Source organism: Polyodon spathula, chromosome 13 (assembly GCF_017654505.1).
Source record: "Polyodon spathula isolate WHYD16114869_AA chromosome 13, ASM1765450v1, whole genome shotgun sequence".
NCBI classification, from domain to species: Eukaryota; Metazoa; Chordata; class Actinopteri; order Acipenseriformes; family Polyodontidae; genus Polyodon; species Polyodon spathula.
Window position 1 is genome coordinate 24,674,485 of NC_054546.1, and position 24,437 is coordinate 24,698,921.

At 40.7% G+C, this 24,437-nt stretch overlaps 1 protein-coding gene across 2 annotated transcripts in view; it reads left to right on the plus strand.

The window, feature by feature from the left end:
- ret (ret proto-oncogene receptor tyrosine kinase) overlaps positions 1 to 24,437 on the plus strand; it is a 58,959-nt gene that overhangs the window by 28,401 nt on the left and 6,121 nt on the right. For both annotated transcript variants that reach the window (XM_041269092.1, XM_041269091.1), the window contains exons 9-18: positions 333 to 443; positions 829 to 945; positions 1,751 to 2,007; positions 2,501 to 2,648; positions 3,864 to 3,971; positions 12,788 to 13,002; positions 13,244 to 13,366; positions 13,976 to 14,046; positions 18,238 to 18,375; positions 18,796 to 18,895. In XM_041269092.1, coding sequence (XP_041125026.1) covers positions 333 to 443; positions 829 to 945; positions 1,751 to 2,007; positions 2,501 to 2,648; positions 3,864 to 3,971; positions 12,788 to 13,002; positions 13,244 to 13,366; positions 13,976 to 14,046; positions 18,238 to 18,375; positions 18,796 to 18,895 — 1,388 coding nt within the window. The remainder of the gene's footprint in view (positions 1 to 332; positions 444 to 828; positions 946 to 1,750; positions 2,008 to 2,500; positions 2,649 to 3,863; positions 3,972 to 12,787; positions 13,003 to 13,243; positions 13,367 to 13,975; positions 14,047 to 18,237; positions 18,376 to 18,795; positions 18,896 to 24,437) is intronic.

Genomic DNA, 24,437 nt, shown 5'->3' on the forward strand with positions numbered 1-24,437 from the left:
TTTGATTGTCACACTTCCTGGGTCATTTCACCTGGTGGGTGAAATGGTTTCCTGCCAATACCCAATCAGCTGCTTCCCTATTGACTGACATGCTTTCAGCCAATAACATGTTTTGTTCCAGAAGACACTGCTGAGACAAAAAAAATAAAGCAGTACCAGATATCCTGGAAGTCAAGCAAGCTGAGAGCTGTCTGTAACCCAGTTTCTTTACTTTACTTTGATTTTGTAATTTGTCTCCAGTGATGTACTGTAAATGACAATTTTAAACCGTGGAAGAACTTAGGCTTCTGAAAGAATGTTTTATGTTGTTTTTTTCTTGATTTTCCTGCCAGCACTGACCACAAACTACTCGACCTGCTCGCCCACTCTCCAGACCTGCCCAGACGGTCAATGTGATATGGTCGAGAACTTGAAGCCGGCCATCTGTCCACAGGACTGCATGAGTAAGCAGCTAAACTTCTAGAGCACTGACAGAGCAGCCAGGAGAGGAGCAGCCTCTCAGCACTGACACAAAGAAGGGGCGGGGGGCACAGTAACAGGGCTGCATGAGTAAGGGGTGGAGAGAGGGCCAAAGCATTTGTGAATTGGCTTACAGGACTTTAAAACACTGCCATAAAACTGCCAATATGAAGGGCAGCCTGTTGATAAATATAAGAATGATTGAAGCAGAAACAACTACAGAGAATCACACAGATAACACTTAATAGGATATTACACAGGTAGAAATTCAACACAACAACATGTAGATGGTGAGTTGCAGCTGTAAAGTCTTGGCAAGGTGAACCTGTGTGTTTCTAAGCTCCTTTCTGTGTTTTTTCTTGTGGTTAGAGTTGGATGTTATTGGAGGGCACGAGCGAGGCTTTTTGTCTGGGATCAAGGCTGGCTATGGGACCTGCTACTGCTTCCCAGGAATCAAGTGCTACTGCGAGAAATTCGACATCAAAGGTGTGTGAAATCACTCAGAATCCAGGCTGGAGACTCCCACTGGCCTTGCACACACCCTAATAAAAGTGTACCACAGTAAAAGCAAAGTAAAAGCATGGCAAAGCATGGGAGATGAATGATGAAATATACTGTACTTAAAAACATGACAAACCATGGCAAACTGTAGTAAACTGGTAAACTATGGTAAACTTAAAACAAAAACATATTCCAGTTGTATTATAGTTTTGTTTTAATTGTTCAATTTTTACAAAGTAGGTTTTTATCTCAGTTTTTTCAATTTTAAAATTAAAACTACATTTTGTATCTCTTTTTATAATTTCCATTTTATTACATTTTGTATTACTGTTTTTAATTCAATGTTTCAATTGTTAATGTTTTGTATTTGAAGAGCTTTGGGATCCTTGTGATGAAAGGCATATAGAAGTGTGAAGTGTGCTTGTTGTTATTTGGAAAACTGCCAAATTTTTGTGCAAATTTACCAAGGGAAATTTTAATAATCATAGCCCTGGGCTTTGCAATTACTCTAAATTGGTGTATATTAACCAGTTTCACAGACCAGATTATCACTTTGCAATTAGTGCTAATCAGAGTCTGTGAAACTATAGTAGATTGGGTTAAACATTTAAAGGTTAAAAGAGAACTAACTTCTTAGCTATTTTCTCCTTGTCTGTAAACACTCAAACACCACATTGTGTTTAATCGATCAAATCAGACTGAAAAACCCTCCTTAATTCCTAGGGGTATTGGGAGCATAAAGCCCTGGTTAACATAAATTTAATACGGCATATGTAATGCCTTGTTTCAGAGCCCATGTGTGACGATGTGTGTAAGACTGTGATCGCAGCAGCAGTGCTGCTCTCCTTCATCATCTCAGTGCTGCTCTCCTCCTACTTCATCCATCGCTACCACAAGAACTCCCCCAAGCCCCCCATCGCCTCGGCTGAGATGACCTTCCGCCGGCCCGCCCAGACCTACCCCATCAGCTACTCCGCCAACAATGTGCGCCGGCCCTCCCTTGACTCTATGGACAACCAAGTGGCTGTGGACAACCTCAAGATCCCTGTATGTATCCCTGCTTCTTTTTCTGATATATAGGGCCAGGGAGACGCTTGGCTTGGGGTGAGTCAACACGAGCCAGGGCTGATCTGGTGGACTGAGCTAACTGGCCAAATGTGTTCATTTACTAATGTAATGTTATTGAGGCCTCAACTTATTCATTCAGATTCACAATGAACCACTAGAGGGCCTCATAACACAATGTAATGTCTGGGTTGAAACTAATTCCAGCATTTAGAGATTGAAAAAGACATTTTGTTCCCTTGACGCAAACTAAAATACTTGTCTGTTAAGCTAATGTTATTTTAGTAATCTCTTTTATTACTTTTAGTTATTGAGAGTAAGAGTAGAGCAATGGTTAGAAATATGCAGACCTATTTTCTGGACATGTTTTAAAGTGTCTGAGCTAAAAGCACTTACTGTTGCACCACATACTGTAGTCTTTTAAAATGAAGCCATTGCAGCATTCTAACAAGAGCTGTGCATATCCCTTTAACAGGAAGATCCCAAGTGGGAGTTTCCCCGGAAGAACCTGGTGCTCGGCAAAACTCTGGGAGAAGGGGAGTTTGGGAAGGTTGTCAAAGCAACGGCGTTCCGGCTGAAGGGAAAAGCAGGATACACAACTGTAGCCGTGAAGATGTTGAAGGGTGAGAATGTCCTGACTGTTTTCTGGCATTAAGCACGCCTTCAGTTACAGTGCCTCAATAGAGCAATACATGCAGAGTTCTTAGTGTTATACTGTGCATGGATTTAATATTGATCATGCAGCATATAACTTTAGCATCCTTTTTGAGTGTAAGGATGCTCTTCTCCCTTGCTGAGGACTATCAGACACAGTAACTTCTGGAGAACACATTTATAAACACAGGCCCTGCCGCTGAGCTACGATTAATCAAATTGTATTAAATAAAAACCCAGAAAAGCCTTTCTTTATAAGTGAAGCCGTGGTGTGTAGTCCTATAAAAGCACAGCAAAGTTTAGGTAATTGAATGTGAACTTGAAAAATCATTGGAAATTGCATACTGAAGAAGGAATCTATGAAAAACACCTAGGAGTTTATGTTTTTTCTCAGAAATGTCTTAATCTAGATAATGTGGGGAAGCTATAAAAAAGGCCAACAAGATGCTTGGATATATTGTGAAAATTGTTGAGTTTAACAAAGGAAGTAATGTTAAAACTTTACAATGCATTAGTAAGACCTCATCTAGAATATTGTGTTCAGTTCTGATCACCTCTCTACAAAAAGGATATTGCTGCTCTAGAAAGTGCAAAGAGCAATCAGAATTATTTCGGGTTTAAAAGGCATGTCATATGCAGACAGGCTGTAAGAACTGAATCTATTCAGTCTTGAACAAAGAAGATTATGTGGCGATCTGATTCAAGTATTCAAAATCCTAAAAGGTATTGACATTGTTGACACTAGGGCCTTTGTGGCGTGAAAAAAGAAACAAGGACCAGGGGTCACAAATGGAGGTTAGACAAAGGGGCATTCAGAACATAAAAATAGCAGGCACTTTTTTAACACAAAGAATCATGGAAATCTGGAACCAAATCCCCCCAGTAATGTTGTTGAAGCTGACACCCTAGGATCCTTCAAGAAGCTGCTTGATGAGATTCTGGGATCAATAAGCTACTAACAACCAAACGATCAAGATGGGCCGAAATGCCTCCTCTCGTTTGTAAACATTTTTATGTTCTTATGTTCTTGTTGTAAGAGTACTCAGGAACTACTACTTTTAGAACTGCGCTGTTGTTCAAAGCATGGGAGGACATCACTCTGCACAAGATCATGTTTTGACAATCCTTGTTATTTGGTTTCAAACAAGAGATTGATTCATCACTCTTTTTCTCTTTTTTTGCAGAGAATGCCTCCCAAAGTGAGCTGCGAGACCTCCTGTCTGAGTTTAACCTTCTGAAGCAAGTCAACCACCCTCATGTCATCAAAATGTATGGAGCCTGCAGCCAGGATGGTAAGCAATACACACTGCTGCCCATTGCTTTGGTGTTCTTGACAGGGTCAGAGGATACAACACTGTTTAAAATATTAACTTAAGAAAAGGGAAATTATCTAGGAGTAATACAAGATTTAATTTGAATAATTAATTTATTATAATTTATAAGTTGAGATTGTTCGACTGTTTAGAAACAGATGGTGATACCGGCAATACCAAAGAGTTAATGACAATACATAGCTAGTAAACAAGCAATTTAACTGTTTACAGTTTAAGAGAAATAAACAGAAGCAAATATTAACCAAGATGCTTATCTTACCCAATGTGTAGATACAGTTTCTTAATTTGTGTTACTATATACAGTGCCTTGCAAAAGTATTCAGACCCCTGACCAATTCTCTCATATTACTGAATTTCAAATGGTACATTGAAATTTCGTTCTGTTCAGTATTTTATTTTAAAACACTTAAACTCAAAATCAATTATTGTAAGGTGACATTGGTTTTATGTTGGGAAATATTTTTAAGAAAAATAAAAAAATCTGAAATATCTTGCTTGCATGAATTTCCTCCCAAGCTTCAGTTTTTTAGCAGACTGAAGCAGATTCTCTTGCAGTATTTTCCTGTATTTTGCTCCATCCATTCTTCCTTCAATTGTAACAAGATGCCCAGTCCCTGCTGATGAGAAGCATCCCCACAGCATGATGCTGCCACCACCATACTTCACTGTAGGGATGGTGTGTCTTAAGGCATGGGCAGTGTTAGGTTTGCGTCACACATAGCGCTTTGAGTTTTGACCAAAAAGCTCTATCTTGGTCTCATCTGACCACAAAACCTTTTCCCACATCGCAGCTGGGTCACTCTCATGCTTTCAGATGGTACTTTTTGAGTAACGGCTTCTTTCTTGCCACCCTCCCATACAGGCCAGTGTTATGCAGAGCTCTTGATATGGTTGACTGGTGCACCATTACTCCACTCCCAGCCACTGAACTCTAGCTCCTTCAAAGTGAATGCTGGCCTCTCTGTGGTTTCTCTCACAAATCTCCTTCTTGTTTGAGTGCTGAGTTTTGAGGGACGGCCTTTTCTTGGCAGTGCCTGGGTGGTGTGATGCAGCTTCCACTTCCTGATTATTGATCCAACTGTGCTCATTGGGATATCCAGAAACTTGGATATTATTTTGTACCCTTTCCCTAATATATGCATCTGTATTACTTTATCTCTAACTTCTGTTGAATGCTCTTTGGTGTTCATTTTCCTTCAGATTCACAGCCTTACCAATGATCCTTCAACAGTGGGGTTTTTATCCAGAAAATGTGACAGCAACTTTAATGGTTCACAGGTGGAGGCCAATGGTAAGGTAATTGTGTCCTCTTTAGGGCAATTTCTTTCATCGGTGCAAAATGGGAGCTTCCATAGCACATGGGTTGAATACTTATGCAAGCAAGATATTTTTGTTTTTTATTTTTCTTAAAGATATTTCCTAACATAAAACCAGTGTCACCTTACAATAATTGATTCTGAGTTTCAGTGTTTAAAAATAAAATATCAAACATAATGAAATTTCAATGTACCATTTGTAATTCAGTAATATGAGAGAATTGGTCAAGGGTCTGAATACTTTTGCAAGGCACTGTATATATATATATATATATATATATATATATATATATATATATATATATATATATATATATATATATATATATATACTGTGTGTGTTTCTCTACAGTAATACCCTGAAAGTAACATAAGAACAACACAAGTTAAGATCGAGAGGAGACCATATGATCAGCAATGCTCATCTGGCTTTTAGTAACTGATTCATTCCAGAACTGTTTCTAGGCAGTTCTTAAACGATCCTGATGATTCAGGAGCAGTGTAGCACAGAAATCTATTCTTTTGTAAAACAGTGTCTCCTGTCCTCTGTCCTAAGTCTGTGTAGGACATTACCAACATACTCATGCACTCACTGGGAATTCTACATTCATGGGAAATATACCCCTATGACACATGGGATGAGATGCTGGTCTATTCAGTGGCTGGACAGCATTGTCCTGTATGAAGCCAGTACTGGAGTTAAATGGCCAAGAGCTTGTGAGAAAACTGTGTGGGATACAGTAAACATGGATCTCTGTTTTACTTTGGAAATGTTAAATGGAACAGTTGAAAAGAAGCTGGATAAATCTTCTACGCATATGGAAGCAAGAGGTTTCGAATTGAAAAAAGGAAGGAAAAGTACAAACTATTCCTGGAAAGTCTAGACGGCAGCAGGAGATTGAAAGCTTAGTTAGAGACAGGAGGCAGTTGAGCAAGCAATGGAAAAAAGCAGAACAAAGTCAGAAGGAGGGACTCAATCTGTTACAAAGGGTCATAAAAGATAAGCTTGCAAGATTGAGCAGAGTTGAGCACCTAGGGAAACGCTACAAAAAGAACGAGCTTGTGAGAACTAACTTTTGTAAAGATCCATTCAAATTTCTAAAGATATTCACCAGTGAGAAAAATAGCACACTTAAATCATTAAGTTTGAGCTGGAGAGAAATTTGGACGTAAACATAGAAGGCAAGATTTTCTTCAGCATTATTGCTCAGAGATTGTTAACCTACCTATTAAAGAACTGCTTCATTGACACGTCAGTTCAAAAAGCAGGCATTCCAGGTTTCCCAGCATGCTTAGAACACATCAGCGTAATCTGGCAACAAATTCAATCAACAAAAAGGAGAGGAAGGAGCTTCATATGATATTCCTGGATTTGGCTAATGCATATGGTTCAGTGCCACATGAACTTCTTTGGGCAGCATTTGATTTTTTCAGCGTACCGATGACAATAACAAATTTAGTGAAAGCCTACTTTGGAGATTTGCAATTTAGTTTTTCAACTACAGAATTCAGCACTACATGGCAATGTCTAGAAGTTGGATTAATGGCAGGGTGTACCATTTCTCCACTGGCTTTTACCATGGAAGTAATTATAAGGGCATCAAAATGGGTAGTGGGAGGAGAGCAATTGGCTTCTGGAATGCGACTACCACCAATTTGAGCATACATGGATGACATGACAACAATGACTACAACAGTAGCCTGCACTAACCGGTTATTGGGTAAATTAGCCAATATCATTGAATGGACACGAATGCAATTCAAGCCCTATAAATCAAGGAGCATCTCTATAATTAAAGGTAAAGTAGTAGATAAAAGGTTCTACATTAATGGTGAGGCAATACCAAGAGTGTCCGAGAAGCCAGTGAAAAGTCTAGGGAGATGGTACGACGGGGATCTAAAGGACACAGTTTGTGTGGGAGAAGATAGACAACAAGCAGTGGAAGGGTTGAAGAGCATAGACAGCAGCGCTTTACCAAGCTAACTGAAACTCTGGTGCTTTCAGTTTGGTCTACTACCTAGACTGCTGTGGCCACTGACTGTGTACGAGGTTTCCTTGACAACAGTTGAGAAGCTGGAAGCTTTAATCAGTTCATACGTCAGGAAATAGTTGGGAGTTCCTCGCTGCCTCAGCTGGGACTTTATGGTAAAGGAATACTTCAGCTGCCAATCTCTGCTCTAACTAAGGAGTTTAAGTCCGCCAAAATCTGACTGGAAATGGCATTAGTAGATTCACGCTACAAATGCGTAAGGGAGTCAGCACCTGTGTTGAAAACTGGAAGAAAATAGACGGCAAAGAAAGCGATAGAAGATGCTAAGGCTGCCCTTCGAATCGGAGATATTATGGGGCAAGTTCAGCATGGAAAAGGAGGTTTTGGCCTCAGTTCAGCTCCTCCTACATGGTACAAGGCAACCCCAGCTCAACAGAGGAAGCTGGTGGTTAATGAGGTGCTAAAGCAGGAGGAGAGGATCAGGTGTGTAAAAGCCGTTTCCCAGGCCAAGCAGGGAGAATGGATGAGATGAGAGAGTGTGGAACAACGCAAGATAGGCTGGCAAGACAATGGAACAGAGCAGGATCAGTTTCCTCATCAGATCAGCATAAGATGTTCTCTCATCACCACAGAACCTAAACCTCTGAGTGGGTGAGGATCCCTCATGCCCTTTGTGTTCATCACCTAACATTAAGGCACATTTTGACAGGATGTAAGTCTTAGCCAAGGATGGTTTACTTGATGGCATGACCTGGTGCTGCGATGTTCGGCCTTAGCATTGGAAGACAAGCGTAACCTGACCAATAAGTTGCCACCAGTTGGAAGGTGTCCACTTGAAGACCCCAGAGATGTACTCTACTTAGCTCAATCCAGATGGTTGTCATGCTGATGCGCTGGGGAGACTGCACTGGGTTGATCCCCGGAGCCAGCATCGCAGCCGTTGTGTGTGCTGTTGCGTTGGGGAGGCAAAATGAGCTGATCCCTGGAGTCAGCATTACACTTCAGCAATCAACACCAGACAGAAGGATATCTACATCATCAGATGGAAAACAATGCAAATGGATGGAGATGCAGATAGATCACATTAGTTTACTGCAATGCTACATCTAGTTGGTTCTTCTCTTGGCAACAGCCTAGTTCAAATTAGTATGAAGTTCAACATCTACTCTCATGTAATGGAAATCATTTTTTAGGACAAATGGGTTAAGAAGCTCAGTGTTCTCACCAGGAATTTTTCACAGCAAGGTGGTGGGAGGAGCAGGGGGGGAAGTGGGGGCAGAGCCGGGCGGGGAAAGAAACGGCCATCTTTGCAACCCCCTGCAAGAGAGTGAGGACAAGTCATGCACATGCTTAGGCTTTGTGGAAGTAGTTGTCAGGATAATATTCTATATCTATGGCTGTCAGCACGTAGATGAAGAGTCTGCGTCATAGACTGATTTTTTTTAAAGACTTGAAATAAAAAAGATTGACTATCTCAAAAATGTTTGGAATACACATTACTGTTCTTTGTCTGAACGATTTATTTATTTATGAGATTAGTCAATACAGACTGTTTAGTTTAATTTCATTTTGCCAAATGAAAGCTCTGTAGCTTGATCACTTAATATATGCATGCCACAAACGGGAGGACAGAGGCTCTAATAGAAAGAATCAGTGGACGGTGCTGCTTGTAAAAAACAAAAAAACAGAAACAAAGGATGAATCCACAGAAAAAGGATGGCTGTTCTTCAAAAATGTAGTACTAAGGTGCAAAACAATTACATCCCTAAAGTAGACAAATCTAAATGTAAAACAAAATTGCCAAAATGGTTTAATAGATCAATTTAAAAAATATTCAGCGAAAAAAGGTACTTTACAGAGCGTTTAAAAGGGACCAAAAACAAAGATGCCGATGGCCTCCTCTCGTTTGTAAACTTTCTTATGTTCTTAAAAAAACCTACATGGCATCCAAATGGGGGAAAGAAATGTTATAAAACAATTTGTCGAGACCAATTACCAGAATTATGTTCCAAAAGATGCAGCCCAAGGAATACCATCCACCCATGCACACAACTACAATATGACAGTGATACTAGTCGCAGGGAGGTGAAGCAGTCATGGTTTCAAACATACCCTCTGAAAGAACGAAAAACATTTTCACAAACGGCAAGCCAGAAACACGCAGCTTCAAGTGCGTCGAAGTTCTAGTGTCGACTCTTTTTTTTTTTTTTTTTGTCCCCCCCCCCCCCCATTGTTTGCTATCTCTTTAAACTGTGTTGTAATATAATTCGAATGAGGAATAATTTAATAAAATAATAAACACATTTATTATTTAAAAAATAAGTATTTGTCTCACTATGATTTATTGAGTTTTAATGTCAGAATCGGTGCAATATTTTACTATAAGTACTTTTTCTTAAAACACAGCAGTGGCTTTACAATCCTACTAATATTATTAATCACATTAGTACAATCTTGTGTAACTAGAGCTGGTCAGAGAGACTGGCACAATGTTGCTTTACCGTTTTAAAGAAAACCATGTCACAGTCAAAATAATGTAAGGTACATGAATATCTCTGCAAACCTAAATCTGTAACCTTTTTTTCACATGGGACTAAGTTTGGCATTTATTAATGGGAATCAGAGTTGTAGTGCAAATTAGATATAATATTTATATGTATTGTAAATGGTAGGGTCTGTTATTATATGGCAAATATCTACATGTTTTCAGATAAAATACACATCTTTTTGTCTTGCTGAAACAGTGTGTTTATAATTTGTTTATAGTATTGTTAAGTGGCTAAAGTTTTTCCAGTGTGGCTAAAAATGTTAAGTTACTTTAGCCAGAGTGACTGACTAAATTAAAGTCTTAGAGGGAATGTAGTTATGGTATAATAATAAAGATTTGCAACAGTGTTGGTTGTTACAGAGCTGTGTATCAGGGGCACACCCATCTAGTCTCAGCTGTCAACAAGGGGGGGTATGTGCTAATAAAGTTCAGTGAAGTTCAGTCTCGTCTCTGTGTGGCATACATTACAGGCACCAAACTAAAGAACATGCTGTCACAACCAACCCATTAAAGAGTATTGAGAGCTACAACAAGTATTTTAAGCAAACCAATTTCTCACATAAAGGAATAATCAACAATGTTTCACAGGATTATTATTATTATTTTTTGGCCATTACGCAAACTGAAAACACGGCGTAGTAGCCTCATTACAGCGTCATTTTTCCAGGTAGCAACGTAACGGCCCGTTACCCTCAACAGCGCTGGTGAGAACCCTGACGCTGGTCTATACACCTTATTCATGCATCGGCCATGTTTGGTTGAAAACGAGGCTTGGTGTGCAAGCAACTGTCATGGGGGCAGCAGCTACTGATAGTATCACTGTGGATGAAATCTTTAATATGTGTTCCTCAAGTAAAAGTTAAAGAAACTGACGATTGGGCAGAAAATGAAGCGAGGATTCCAAAAAACATATTGCAGAAAGGGTACAGCAATTGGATCGAGGATTATATTCATGAAGTAGAAGGTAAATTAGCAAGCGTATTTGTGATCGGAAACTGAATAAGCTACTACTAGCCTATACTAGATTAGTAACATATGTTTAGATCTAGCAGTTAGAGAACGTTGACTCTAATTAATGTTTACTGTGTTGATATTAAGTACCTCTGTATAGTTTCACGTTTATTGGTTTGGTATAAGCATGTGTTAATTGTTTTCTAAAATTAAAATGCAGGAGAATGGATGTAGCATTAGGGCTAAGGCGTTCCGATCAATGAAAAATAATGAGTAACCTTACTTAAGAATCAAACGTTCCCCTTTCTGTTATTCCTGTAGTTTATTTGGAGTTAATGTTACGTTAAGGATCGCCTTTGTGACCAAGTATTGTGTAACTCAAGCATATTTTTTGTTAACTTGTGTTAACAAACGTTTTTGTAATTTTGTTCCGTTGTGCTTAATAAAGACTCTTAGTACACTCAGTGTGTCTGTGACAAAGTGGTTGGTAATTGGAACAGGTGTAGCGGTGATGCGGTGCAGGAGTGATGAACAGACAACAGTGATTCAGTGAACAAAGTGCTTTAATTCGTAATCCAGGTCTGGTGACCGATAAATAATAACTGCCCGGCTATACACAACAATGTGTATAGCGCGGGGATAACAAAAACTGGGCACAGTCCCGAACAAAAACGCAAGACGCGGTCACCAGTCCTGGGTGCATGCAGACGTGCAGGTGCTCGTTGTGTGAAGTGCAGTGGTGCTCCGGCTAGTGCTGACCCTTTTTCGACAGCTCCGGAGAAGAGCTTTAACTGTCTATAGTGAAAAACACAAACAGTTAACAAAAACACATAGAACACGTATTTTCTCTTTAATTTCTAAGAGCTCCTCTCTCGCTCCTTCGCCCTCCAGTCGTTTACCCAAACGAAGGAAAAGATCAGTGTTACCCTGGCCCCTATATGTAATCCCGCATGATATATAGGTAAACGGTTGCAGCTGCCTCTCGTTTACCTTTCAAATCAATACGGTTTTACAACAGAGTCGCGCTTCTTTCCAGGCTGACCCACTTCCCAGACCCGGAAACGAACTGTCAGGCCAGCCCTTCCAGATACTTCTCCTCCCGTTCTTTAGCGCCCTCACAGGTCGGGAGGAAGATTCATCACCAGAACTCATATTTCGTCACAGTGTTCTATAACTTTTTTAATACAAACTGGGCATTGCATCCCGCAAGAAACATTCCTTTTAGTATCCATGCATAATCTCAAGCTTCTGCATCTTACTTATCTATTGATTAGGAATGATTGGCTCCCGGACAGTATAACTGAAATGTAATCAAATTTGTGAATATAATGAAGAATATGTATATTCACATAGAAATTAAAGTTTGAGATTTCTCTTCAGAAAATTATTATTTTAAAGCTAAATAAGCTGTTTTGGAGTTATAAAAGTAAAAGTAAAACATAATTAAATAGTACATGTACAGAATATACAGTTTTAATATCTAAAAAGGGCAGTGTACACTGAGGGATACAATTAATAACTTTCTAAAAATTAACATATATTAAAAAAATAGTGAAATATGTTTGTGATTCATACATACAATACACACCATTAGAATAATTTGCCTTAGTCAAAATGGCAATGTGAACCTGTAAGGGTTAATATAATGATTCATAAGTCTTTGACCCCATCCACTTCCTTTTCAAAATAATAATAATCATGCCTTCTGTATATAGTCAGCTCTCTAATTAATATGAAATTATATATTTTTCTACTGATTATTTCTTAAATCATAACCACAAGACGGAACATTACAGTGCAATGCTGTAACTGCTCCCCACTGCAGTTGGAGACATCGGTGGCTGGAAGCTAGCAGCTGCACTCGAAGCCTCGTTTTGAGTCTGGCATGAGTAAGGTCTATTCAGTTGTTGGACAGCATTGTCCTGTATGAAGTCAGTGGGGGTCACATTGTTGTGTTTTCTTGCCCAGGTCCTCTGCACCTGATAGTGGAGTATGCAAAATACGGGTCCCTGCGCAATTTCCTGCGGGAGAGCCGGAAGGTAGGGCCCAGCAACATGGGAAGTGATGCCAACCGCAACTCCAGCTACCTGGAGAACCCGGACGAGCGAGCCCTGACCATGGGGGACCTCATCTCCTTCTCCTGGCAGATATCCCGGGGCATGCAGTACCTGGCAGACATGAAGGTAAGCCTCTGGATCATATTGATCTGTAAGAGAAGGGGGTGAGATAGCAAGGAAATGGGCCCCCAAATGAGCCCCAACCAGGGCTGGCTGTAAGCTGTCAAAGTCTTTCATTTGCTGGATATATGTATGATATCTACTGTGTAGCTGACACAGTCTTTGTGTATGATATCTACTGTGTAGCTGACACAGTCTCTGTGTATGATATCTACGATGTAATTGACACAGTCTTTGTTTGTCACAGGTGGTTCATCGGGACCTGGCTGCTCGCAATGTCCTGGTGGCTGAGGGAAGGAAGATGAAAATTTCGGATTTTGGGCTCTCAAGAGACGTCTATGAGGAAGACTCATATGTGAAGAGGAGCAAGGTGAGATAGAGGTTTCATGGTGTAAAGGCTGCCTTTACAAAGTTGTCTGCAACAGTAGTTTAACAGATTTTGATAAAGATTTGTTGGCTCAGTGGTGTCTTTCAGCACAGCTCTCAGACACATAGACGACCAGAGAGGCAGGCAGACAAACAGACGAGCAGAGACAGACAGACAATGGATAGGCAGGCAGGCAGGCAGACAGGCAGACAAACAGACAGGCAGTACATTACTGGTCTGAACCTTGAGACTGAGACATAACGGTAAACACCACTACAGCCTTAAAATTGTTGCAAAGCGTTAGACTACTCCAGATAATAGACTACTCCAGATAAGCAGAGACTGCTGGTAATGGCAGCTAAGGGCAGACAGACTTGTGCGATTGTTTGTACAATATATAAGAAAGCTGTGTTTCAGTTCAATTCCAGCACTGGTCTTACATCTCTATTCATCAATAATGAGCATTAACAGGATCACATCTTCTGATGACTTTGCAAAGTGTGCTACAAATAAGCCAAGTGCAAATTGATAACAGTACTGTAAGGGAAAGGATTGAATGTGATTTTGTTGAGTCTAACAAACAGCTGCTAACTCATCTTTAACTCTCCTTAGGGTCGAATACCTGTGAAGTGGATGGCAATTGAGTCTTTGTTTGATCACATCTACACCACACAGAGTGACGTGTAAGTAATCCTACAGTGTGCCTCGTGAGAGTTAGTGAATTGGTTTACTGCAGTTACGCTACAGTTTATGAAACCCATGCCAGTGTCTAGTTTCTGATCCAAATTCACAAAAGAACTAGCACATAGGGTTTAAACATGTTTCTGATCACTGCAGTAAGAACTGCAAGATCAGATGTTTGAGAAACACAACTTAAAATTACATTTACATTTGTTTGGGTGCAGATCACTGCAGAGGATGGGGGGAGGTGGGGGTAAGCCCCCATTTGTGGGACCAGGTGCCTGTAAATTACATTACTAGGGGAGATTGCCGAGATTTACATGATTGAATAATTGAGTGTCTTGCAATCTGCAATTCCATACAACAGAAAGTTGTGCACTGTTAGTAGTCTTTCTGTCATGCACCTGTGTCTCACGATTTACCGTATATATGCACGTCCCCTTATGTTACCCTGCATGCAGTCCACCACCACCCCACCCCCCCAAAACTGATGTTCATCAAACATTTGATTATGGCTGTGGAATTCATGTAGGTACCGTGTGATGTTGGTACCACTATTATGCATCTGTATCCTACTAGACCTGCATAAACAGTGTCCAGGTATACATGCCCCCCCAACACACTCACATGGCAGTAGACCTTATACTCCTTATGCAAAGATTTTCCTTCCTTTTTGAGAATATATTTATGGCTAGAAAGCCTGTATGTTCTAGTATAGAGCACAAAAATAAAAGTGACTATATTTGTAAATTTGACTAAACACGCAAGACTGTGAAATTAGATTAATGTCATCAAAAGGTTAGTATGAAAACGTTTCTATAAAAAAAAAAACATGTGCATGTCAAAACCTAGCCCACGGTACAAATGCATTCTTTACAACTCATAAGCGAAAACATCATATCCCAAAAGCATGTATTTTTGTAATGCTGAATTTTGTCAATCCGTTAGTAATATTAAAAGTTGATGGAATTTTGTGAGGCAGGAAGACTCTGACACATTCAGCTTGTTTGAGGTGGAACTGTGGCAAAGTGGTTGATTTTGTACAGGTGCAAGAGTGATGCAGTGTGCAATGAACAGACAGATTTGTAATCCAGTTGGAAAAGGGGGGATTATTTATTATAATCCTGGTCTTGTGACCAAACAATAATTCCAGGCAAAACAAAACAATGTGTATTACACTGGAAACAAACAAACGGGTTGCAGTCCCAAATAATAAACACATGTATCTTTCCCACAATGTACAAATACGGTCACCAGTCCTGGGTGCGTGCTGCATTGCTTGTGGTGGGTGTTACAAGTTTATTCGTGACAAAAGTGAAGTGTTGTTCCAGGTTTTGTGCTGGCCCTTGGAACAGATACATCGCTTTGACCTCTATTTATACTCACTCATGACCCCTTGGTAAACGATTGCAGCCACTCCTCCAATCCGCTGCTGGCACATAATTTCCCTTCCAGGTCAATGAGCTCCATCTCTTTTCTATATGACTGACTTCCTTTTAAGCCTCGGAACAAAGTGGCAGCCAAGTAGTCCAGATTACTCTGTTCCTGTTATTTAGCACCCTCATAGGTCAGGAGGGAGATTTACCACCAAGAATCATTCTCTTTCTGTTACAGGAACATAAATAGATTTTAGCCTTTTGTTTGCCATCTAAGAACAAATAAGTATATTTTAAACATGACAAAACAAACAAAACACTCACAATAACAATACGTTTCTCCTTCCAGTTAAGTGTTAACCACAAAAAGGAACAGATCACCTTGCTATATCCCCTTATGTACCATCAATCATGCCTCCTTGGTTAACAAGTACAACTGCTCCTCCAATCCCCGGCTGCCACATCACTTTCCTTCCGGGTCAATGATTTGGTGTACCGTAGCTGTGCCCCCTTTCCAGATGGATGACTTCCACCTAACCCTGGGAATTAATTGTCTTGCCACCCAGTCCAGGGCACTCGGTTCCCTTTATACAGCACCCTCACAGGTCAGGAGGGAGATTTATCTCCAAGAATCATTCTGTCTCTGTCACACGGCCTCACAAGCAAAGATTTTTTTTCTGACAAAAGAAGATTAGATTAGAAAAAGGATATTTTGTCGTGAGCTCAATTTTTTTTTTTTTTTGAGATCAAACATCTAACTACGAGAGGTCTACTGAGCATGCTCAGAACCAAAATTTCAAATTCCTATAACTCAGGAACAGGTTAATATTTTTTAACCAAACCAGGAAAACCCTAAAATTGTCAAACAAAAATTAAAAATCGTTTTGGAGCAGCAAATAACACAAATTCTTATTTTTTTGTGTATCCAGCAGAACGATAGACCTAGAGAGTTAGACGTATAGGTTCGTCTTGCTTTACCGGGTGTAGTACTCTCAATTGGTTTCCCTGGTGTGTGGTTTTACGTAATTTGTCCCAGTTTCCATTAATTTCCTCTTCAACCCCAATTGTAATTTGACGGACGAGTTGGGATTGATATCACTACGATGGCGTGTCCACTATATATATATATATATATATATATATATATATATATATATATATATATATATATATATATATATATATATATATATATAAGGCCTTTATGGGAGAGTATGGGAGAGTGACAAGAAAGAAGCCCTGACTTAAAAAAAAACCATATCCTTGCCTGCAAAACGTCACCTAGAAGATACTGCAGTTATGTGGCAGAACGTCTTGTCGTCTGATGAGACTAAAGTGGAACTTTTTGCCCTGAACGCTAAGCAGTATGTGTGGCGCAAATCAAACACTGCACACCAGCCAGGTAACACCATCCCCACCGTAAACTATGGCGGTGGTATCATGTTATGGGGATGCTTTTCAGCAGGAGGGACTGGCAATATTGTCAGGATTGATGGGAGGGTGAATGGCACACAATACATAGAGTTATCCAAAGAGACTACTGGCTGTAATAGTTGCTAAATGATGACATTTCAGTTTTTTAATTTTTATTATTTTATTGTTTACTATTTTCTTTCTTTTTGCGGGGGACTCTGTGAAGTAGAATGTGACTCACAAATAAAAATTCCCAATCTAATACATCAAAATCCCAGGCTGTGAGACTCTTAAATGTGAAAAAAGGGATGGAGGCTGAATACTTTTTCAAGGCACTGTAATTATATATATATATATATATATATATATATATATATATATATATATATATATATATATATATATATATATATTTAATGATATACATTATCATTCTTATATTAGTCCAGTCTGTGAGATGCTTGGCAGGAAACGGGTGGTATTTACAGTGCCATTAGAATTGAGCCCATCACTCTGTACCATACTGTACCATTTTGTTTAAGAAGAAATGCATTATAAAATTATATAATGTAAACTCTAGTTTTACAACCAATGCTTTTTTTATGTTTCTGGAAAATCAAAGGAAAAGTTTATTTTACAAGCCTCGGCCTGTTTTATAATCATACAACATTATTTGTACAGTTATGCATTATTTTGTTGTTTCTGGACTCATCCCATTTGAATCAATGTTTTGGAATCTAAAGAATTTTGAAGAGTGGGAAAGCAGTTTCTTTTAGGAAGCTGTTGATTCTGTTTTGACTTGTGAAAAGCATTTATTAGGTTTAGTCTTCACCTTTAGTTCAATCCATGAATAGAAGCCACAGGTGTTTCTTTGCTCCAAGGCTGTCTTCTTCTCTCCCTGTGTTCTGACACAGACAGGCTTCAGAACACTCTCTTTGCATGGCTCTCTGTAGAACTAAAGCAATCACACTGAGATACATCATCCTTCTAAAACACCTTGAGAATAATAATGAAAATGAGAAGAATGACAAATAGAGAAAACATTTCTATAAAATACCTTTCTATGAAATAATGACGAGACTCTATCCTAATATAATCAGAGCCTACAATAAATAAGGTCCGCCACATGTTGAAGGACTGCCTTTTCATTTGATTGCCCTTGCAATTCTAAGCTAAAGAGAAAAAAAAACAAAACAAAACAAGCACAATACATTCAGTTGACTGTGTAGTTTTGAGGTTTTTAAATGACAGGTTTACTCACAGACTGGTGAGTGGTGTTAATCGTAATTCCTCTCGTCAGAGGTAGACCTGGCAGTGTTTCTCTGCCTGTTGGTTTTAGAGAAGGTAAGAGGTCCGGAGTACTGGGAAGCCCCTCATCTCCTGCTTCTCTTCCCCCTTGTGCAGGTGGTCTTTTGGGGTCCTCCTTTGGGAGACTGTGACACTGGGAGGAAACCCGTACCCAGGGATCGCCCCAGAGCGGCTCTTCAACCTGCTGAAGACGGGGTACAGGATGGAAAAACCAGAGAACTGCAGTGAGGAGATGTGCGTGTCCAATCCTAGTGCGGTTTATTATGGGAACATTTTCCTATGGGGGTGGGGTTACTCTAAGACATGTGATCAGGATAGCCCAATTAAAAAGCCATAACTTGTGTCCAATATAAACTGGTGCATCTTTACATGTCGAGGGAGGTTTTTGATGGATTTGTTGTGAATTAGACTACTGTACACTTAGGGTGACATTGAGACTGACTTCAGGGATTTGACCTAAAACAGATTTAAACCCAGTGCTTGACATAAAGTCATTTTAGTTTGAAGAGATCATTGAAAGAAACATTTAGTTTGCTTATTTCTGAGGGTTTTAAGACTTGGAGTGTTGAACCACTGGGTAAATCGATCAAAATCAGGTAGAGACATTTGTGCAGTGCCCTGACCCCTGACCTCTGTCCTGGCTTTGTTCTTCAGGTACAGTCTGATGCTGCGCTGCTGGAAGCAGGAGCCAGACAAGCGGCCGCCCTTCTCAGAGGTCAGCAAAGAGCTGGAGAAGATGATGGTGAAGAGCAGAGTAAGAGCCTAGATCATCTGCTGGGGTGAAGAGCAATCTGAGCAGCTCTTCAGCTCTGTTATACTGTGGGACTCACAGACCATTCTCCTAATACCTAATAGCTTTACTCTTATAACAGTTTACCACAGTAAAACATGTCACAGTGTAATAAAGCACATCATGTTTTCCCCCCAATGAGTCTCTTTAAAAAGACATGCAAGAGGCATATCTGTATTATATTAGAGCATGGATCTGAAATTTCCTTTATCCTATTTGGTCAATGTGAGGCCCCTAATCTCTGGTAAACCTTGAATGTTGTCTTTCAAACAGTTCAATCTCTTCCAAATCAGTCTGCTGAAAAATACATAAACACAGTATTCATTTGTGTATTTTACCTTTTGTTCTGCTTGATTAAAGAAAATCTCTGTTCTAGTGCAGGCTCTCTGAATGTTGTCTGTCCAATACGTCCAATCTATCTATTTAAATTTAGTATATCAAATACGTAAATAAGTAATCGAGAATAGTGTTTGCTGTCAGCAGCAATACAGTGACCACAACAGGAAAAGCAATTAGTCACCAGTTTGAATAACAAGCTGTAGAAATCAAACAACAGTATGCAGACTGATTACTTTCAACAACTTTATGTCAGCATAGTATATCATAATAATAGCAAAGCCCAGAGGCTTTGAATAAACTTTTTGAACGCTGTCAAGTTATTGAACAAACAGCACGATCAGCATTAACACATAGGCTACTATATATCTTATTTATAATCTGAAATTGGAAACTAAAATTTGCTGTTGTTAAAGAAAATATACAAGAATAGATGTAAACAGTATTATGTTACGGCTGTAACTGTATGTACGATCTGTTGGTTTGTATCCGTTTAACAGAGTCTGCTACATTCTATCAGATCTCACAATGCTTTAGTGTTGCTGGGGAATGCTCATTTGATCATAGTTCAAGCAAAAAACAAGTCAGCAAGCTTCAAAAAGTCATGCTTGTCAGTGCTAGACCATGCTAGGCAGTGTCTGAAAGATTGTGCATCATGCTTGTTAGTGCTAGACCATGTTAGGCAGTGTCTGAAAGATTTCGCATCATGCTTGTCAGTGCAAGATCATGCTAGGCAGTGTCTGAAAGATTTTATATCATGTTTATCAGTACTAGACCATGCTAGGCAGTGTCTGAAAGATTTTGCATCATGTTTGTCAGTGCTAGACCATGCTAGGCAGTGTGTGAAAGATTTCTTGTCATGTTTGTTAGTGCTAGACTATGCTAGGCAGTGTCTGAAAGATTTTGCTTCATGTTTCTCAGTGCTAGACCATGCTAGGCAGTGTCTGAAAGATTTTGCATGCGCATTCTTTTTAGAACTGCAATGTCAGCCAAGGCTGGCTGCTCCAGCAGGGGCAATCCTGGCAGTGGCAACGCTGTCCTGGGCAACATTGACAGTGGCAAGGGAGACAACAGCAATGCTGTCGGAGGATGTGCTGACAGTGCCAAGGCTGGCTCCTCCAGCAAAGGCAGGTATGGCAGTGGACATACTGCCAGTGGCAGTGTCAGTAGCAGAAAGGCGGACAGTGGTGTCGCCCGGTCCGCCAGAGGCCACAGCAAATCCATGGGGGTCAGCAGCTTCCCTGGGGAGTGACATACAGGCATCCACAGGCAACAGCGAGCAGACATCCCTAGGTGACGGCGAGCAGGATCAGGCAGGAGTTGATCCTTGGGAGGTAGCTTCAGCTCCTCTGACAGTGGTGGCCAAAGCAACAAGTGGTCTACCTCTGGCGGCAGAGATGAGAGCAATAAGTGCTGCCTCTAGCGGTCGAGGCAGGAGCTACAGCTAGTTGCCTATCTCTGGAAACTGGTGCGGCTCTCCCTCTGTCACTGGAGATTTGGATTTCCCTTTCTTGGACGCCGGAGACGTGAGCTTACCCCTCTGGGGCTGTGGACGCTCGGGCTCCCCCCTCAGCTGCAGGAACGGCCGCTCTTGTTCCCTCACTACCTTATACAATAATCAGGGTCTGCCCGAGTTCTTTCCCTGCTGAAAAAATTATCTTTTCTTTCTTTTGTCTTTTTATGCTGTGGTTTTCTCCAGCTGCGCTTGGTTTACCCATAGCGCTTCCGCTGGCTCGTATTCAGCTAGAGGGAGCAGCCTGAGGGAACACAGAGCGTTATCTTTAGGGCCAGCAGTAATTTTTACTTTAGGGCCATAATATATACATTTCTGGCTTGCTCCTTTACAGCACTGAGAAGAACGGAGCACGGTTTTATTAAAATAAAAATAAAAAATTCGATGTGATTGGCGATGCACTTTATACTTCATTATGGAGGGAAAAAAGATATTCTCCCGATTGTGGAGCTGCATTTGTGCCAGATAAAAATGTGAAAAATGTTATCAGTGTGCACATCTATCTGCGGTTATTACATAGCCTATATTGTTCTTATGAAGTTCTACAGTTATGCCCCAATATAGCGCTGTGAACACGATTTATATTTTCTGTACTCTTAAGGATAGTTCATACAATACAGGGTGGTCTCACTCATATGCGTTTGGGGTTTGCTTTGAGCTTCCTAAGAGATATTTGGATACAAACAAGCCCAGCATAAAACTAATTTGATACAAATCATTTGCAAAGTTTGAAATAGGTGAGAAAATTAAATTTTGATTTCCATTACATGAGAGTAGATGTTAAAACATGCTGATTTGAACTTGGATCTCACCAAGATAAGCACCAACTAAGACATAGCTTTACAGTAAACTAATGTGATCCATCTGCATCTCCATCCATTTGCATTGCTTTCCATCTGATGATGTAGATATCCTTCTGCCTGGTGTTGATGGCTGAAGTGTAATGCTGGCTCCAGGGTTCAGCTTATTTTGCTTCTCCAGCGCTTCAGCATACATAACGGCTGCGATGCTGGCTCCGAGTATCAACTATAGTGCGGTCTACCAGTGTATCAGCATGACAACCATCTGGATTGAACTAAGTAGGGTACATCTCTGAGGTCTTCAAATGGGCACCTTCCATCCTCTGTGTTTCGTCGACTAGCCCACCACACCTCAAGAAGGCTCGACAGTGATTCTGGCATCCCAGCATCCCCCCCACCTCCGTCCCCCGCTCAACTCAGCTCAGCTCAGCTTACTTACCCGTACATCAGCGTTGCTTTCTTCCTATTGTGCTTGAGATCCCCCATCAGAATCTTTCCGTCTCAACCACAGCCAGTTTCTGCTCCTTTCTGCTGTTTCAGATAAGTTATTCACTGTGTGACGCAACTCTTGGCCACTGAACCGGACATCTCTGAGAAACCAGATTGTACAATGTGCCACAAATCCCACCTCCACTGGGTAAATCCGGACTCCATCCTTGCTGTTCCAGCTAGTTGAGCATACCGAAGTTTCTTCCTCACTAACGTCTCATCCACAGCATCCTCCCATGGCATTGTTAATGCTACCATATGAACAAGGCATGCTGATCCAGACCACAAGACAATGTGTGGTCGAAGGTTAGTCGTGGCAATCTCAGGTGGAAAAATAAGCTGTTAACCCACATCTGCTAGCATCTTCCAGTCTCTAGCAGCTTCGAGTTGTCCTGGGCGAGGCTTGGTTTTAACACTTTTTCTTGGTGGTTGCTCTCCTGGACAGAGGAATATTGTCTTTTGTGTGTAATGCTTTGATGGAACTGGTGGCAACTTATTGGTCAAGTTACTCTTGTCTTCCAATGTTAAGGCCAAACATCACAGCACCTGGTCATGGCGCCAAGTAAACTGCCCTTGGCTAAAACCCACCTTATATCCTGTGAAAATGTGCCTTAATGTTGCAGGTGATGAACACAAAGGACATGTGGGATCCTCACCCACCCAAAGGTTTAGGTTCTGTGGTAATGGGAGAACATCATATGTTGATCTGATGAGGAAACTGATCTTCCATTGTCCATAGGTCTTGCCAGCAGATCTTGCGTTGTTCCACACTCTCCCATCTCATCCATTCTCCCTGCTTGGCCTATTATTGCAAGATGATATTTCCTAACTGAATTTATTTTCAATGTACGCTTTTATTTTGTACCAATCGATAATAACGAGAAAGCGTCTTCGAAATTGAATTAGATTTTGGAGCGATTATATTAGCTTTTTTCTGTTCTGATCATAGTTTTTTTTTTTTTTTTTGCTTGGGTCAAGCTAAGCGATTATAATAAGGATGATTAAATAGTATTCCTTTCTGAATGTACATTACATCTTTTCATTTGCAATCGGCAACACAAAAAACAGCTAGTTTATTTATTTATTTATTATTATATTAATTATATAATATAATATATGCAATACAATGTGAGCATAGTGGAGCGTGCCTATTTTGTCTGGAGTGGGAATCGCAAGCAGTGGAGCGGAAGATATTATGAACAGGGTTCCCAGATCCAGATCCAGGTTTCCTTTGTCGCTTTTAGCACATATTTTGGGCTTTTTTTGTTCCTGGTCGCTTATGTCAAAAGTTTAAAAAAAAAATTTGTCTGTGGTCAATGCATGCATAGTAATTGTATGTTCCCGGACTCAGTACGTAGCACAAGACTATAATCTTCCATGTCTGCACACTTATCAGCTTCAGACCCCTCCCACGATCTGCTTCATGCACCGCTGTCCTGCTGAATTTTGCCCATTGCTGAATTTTGCACTACTTTGAGATATGCATATGCTTCATTATTTCGTTGAAGTTTGTCCATGTGATTAATTAAAGGGTACATAAGGACCTTTTTATTTGATTGTGTTACATGTTCCCATGTGTTGCTACATCTGTTTATGTAAGGTGTGTGTATTGTTTTAATTATTATTTTTTTTTTACATTTTCATTTCATTTTTTTTAAACTTTTAAATTACATTCTTTGCCTCAGGATGGCTTCCCATGTACCCGCGTGGACCTCTCAGAACTAAATTTCCCATCATCCTCCTGCTCACTGGTAAATCCATCTCAGTTACATATGCAGGAGGTTCTTTTTCCAGGACCTGCTCAAGACCTGGAGCATGTTCAGCGTTGTCCTAGACACCATTCCAACCGAACAGTGCACAACCCCCATCTAGGTGCGCAGGCATCGGAATCCCCCGCAGTGCAGAAGCTGTTGATCTCGGCCAAAGTGACCAGAGTCTGGGATCTCCTGGTTCACGAATGCTCGGAGTGGCTGACTCCTGAGTTGCTGGTTGCCAGGAGGCCTGCTGAGCGATCCAGGAGTACAAACCATATTGCACCCAGATTCTGTCAGGTATCTCAAGGGGGTCCCTAGGACAGGAGGGCCAACTTCACTCCCTACCCCCGGCTCTCTGGTCCTGCTGATTGAACCAAAGGCGCAGGACCCCCCTCAGCCTCCTCTCAAGAATAACCTGAGCAGGATCTCACAGTTTTCCTTGACTCCCTTCCCCTCCGCATCGAGGAGAACCCTGTATGCGACGGTGCCCCACACCATCCATTTCCTTGCCCTCGTCTCCCATCGAGACACTGCTTGGTGGGAACCCCTCCAACCCCCGTTTGACGAGAGTCCCCAGTGGGAGGCCCTGTACTCCTCGCTGGTCCCTAAGGGTG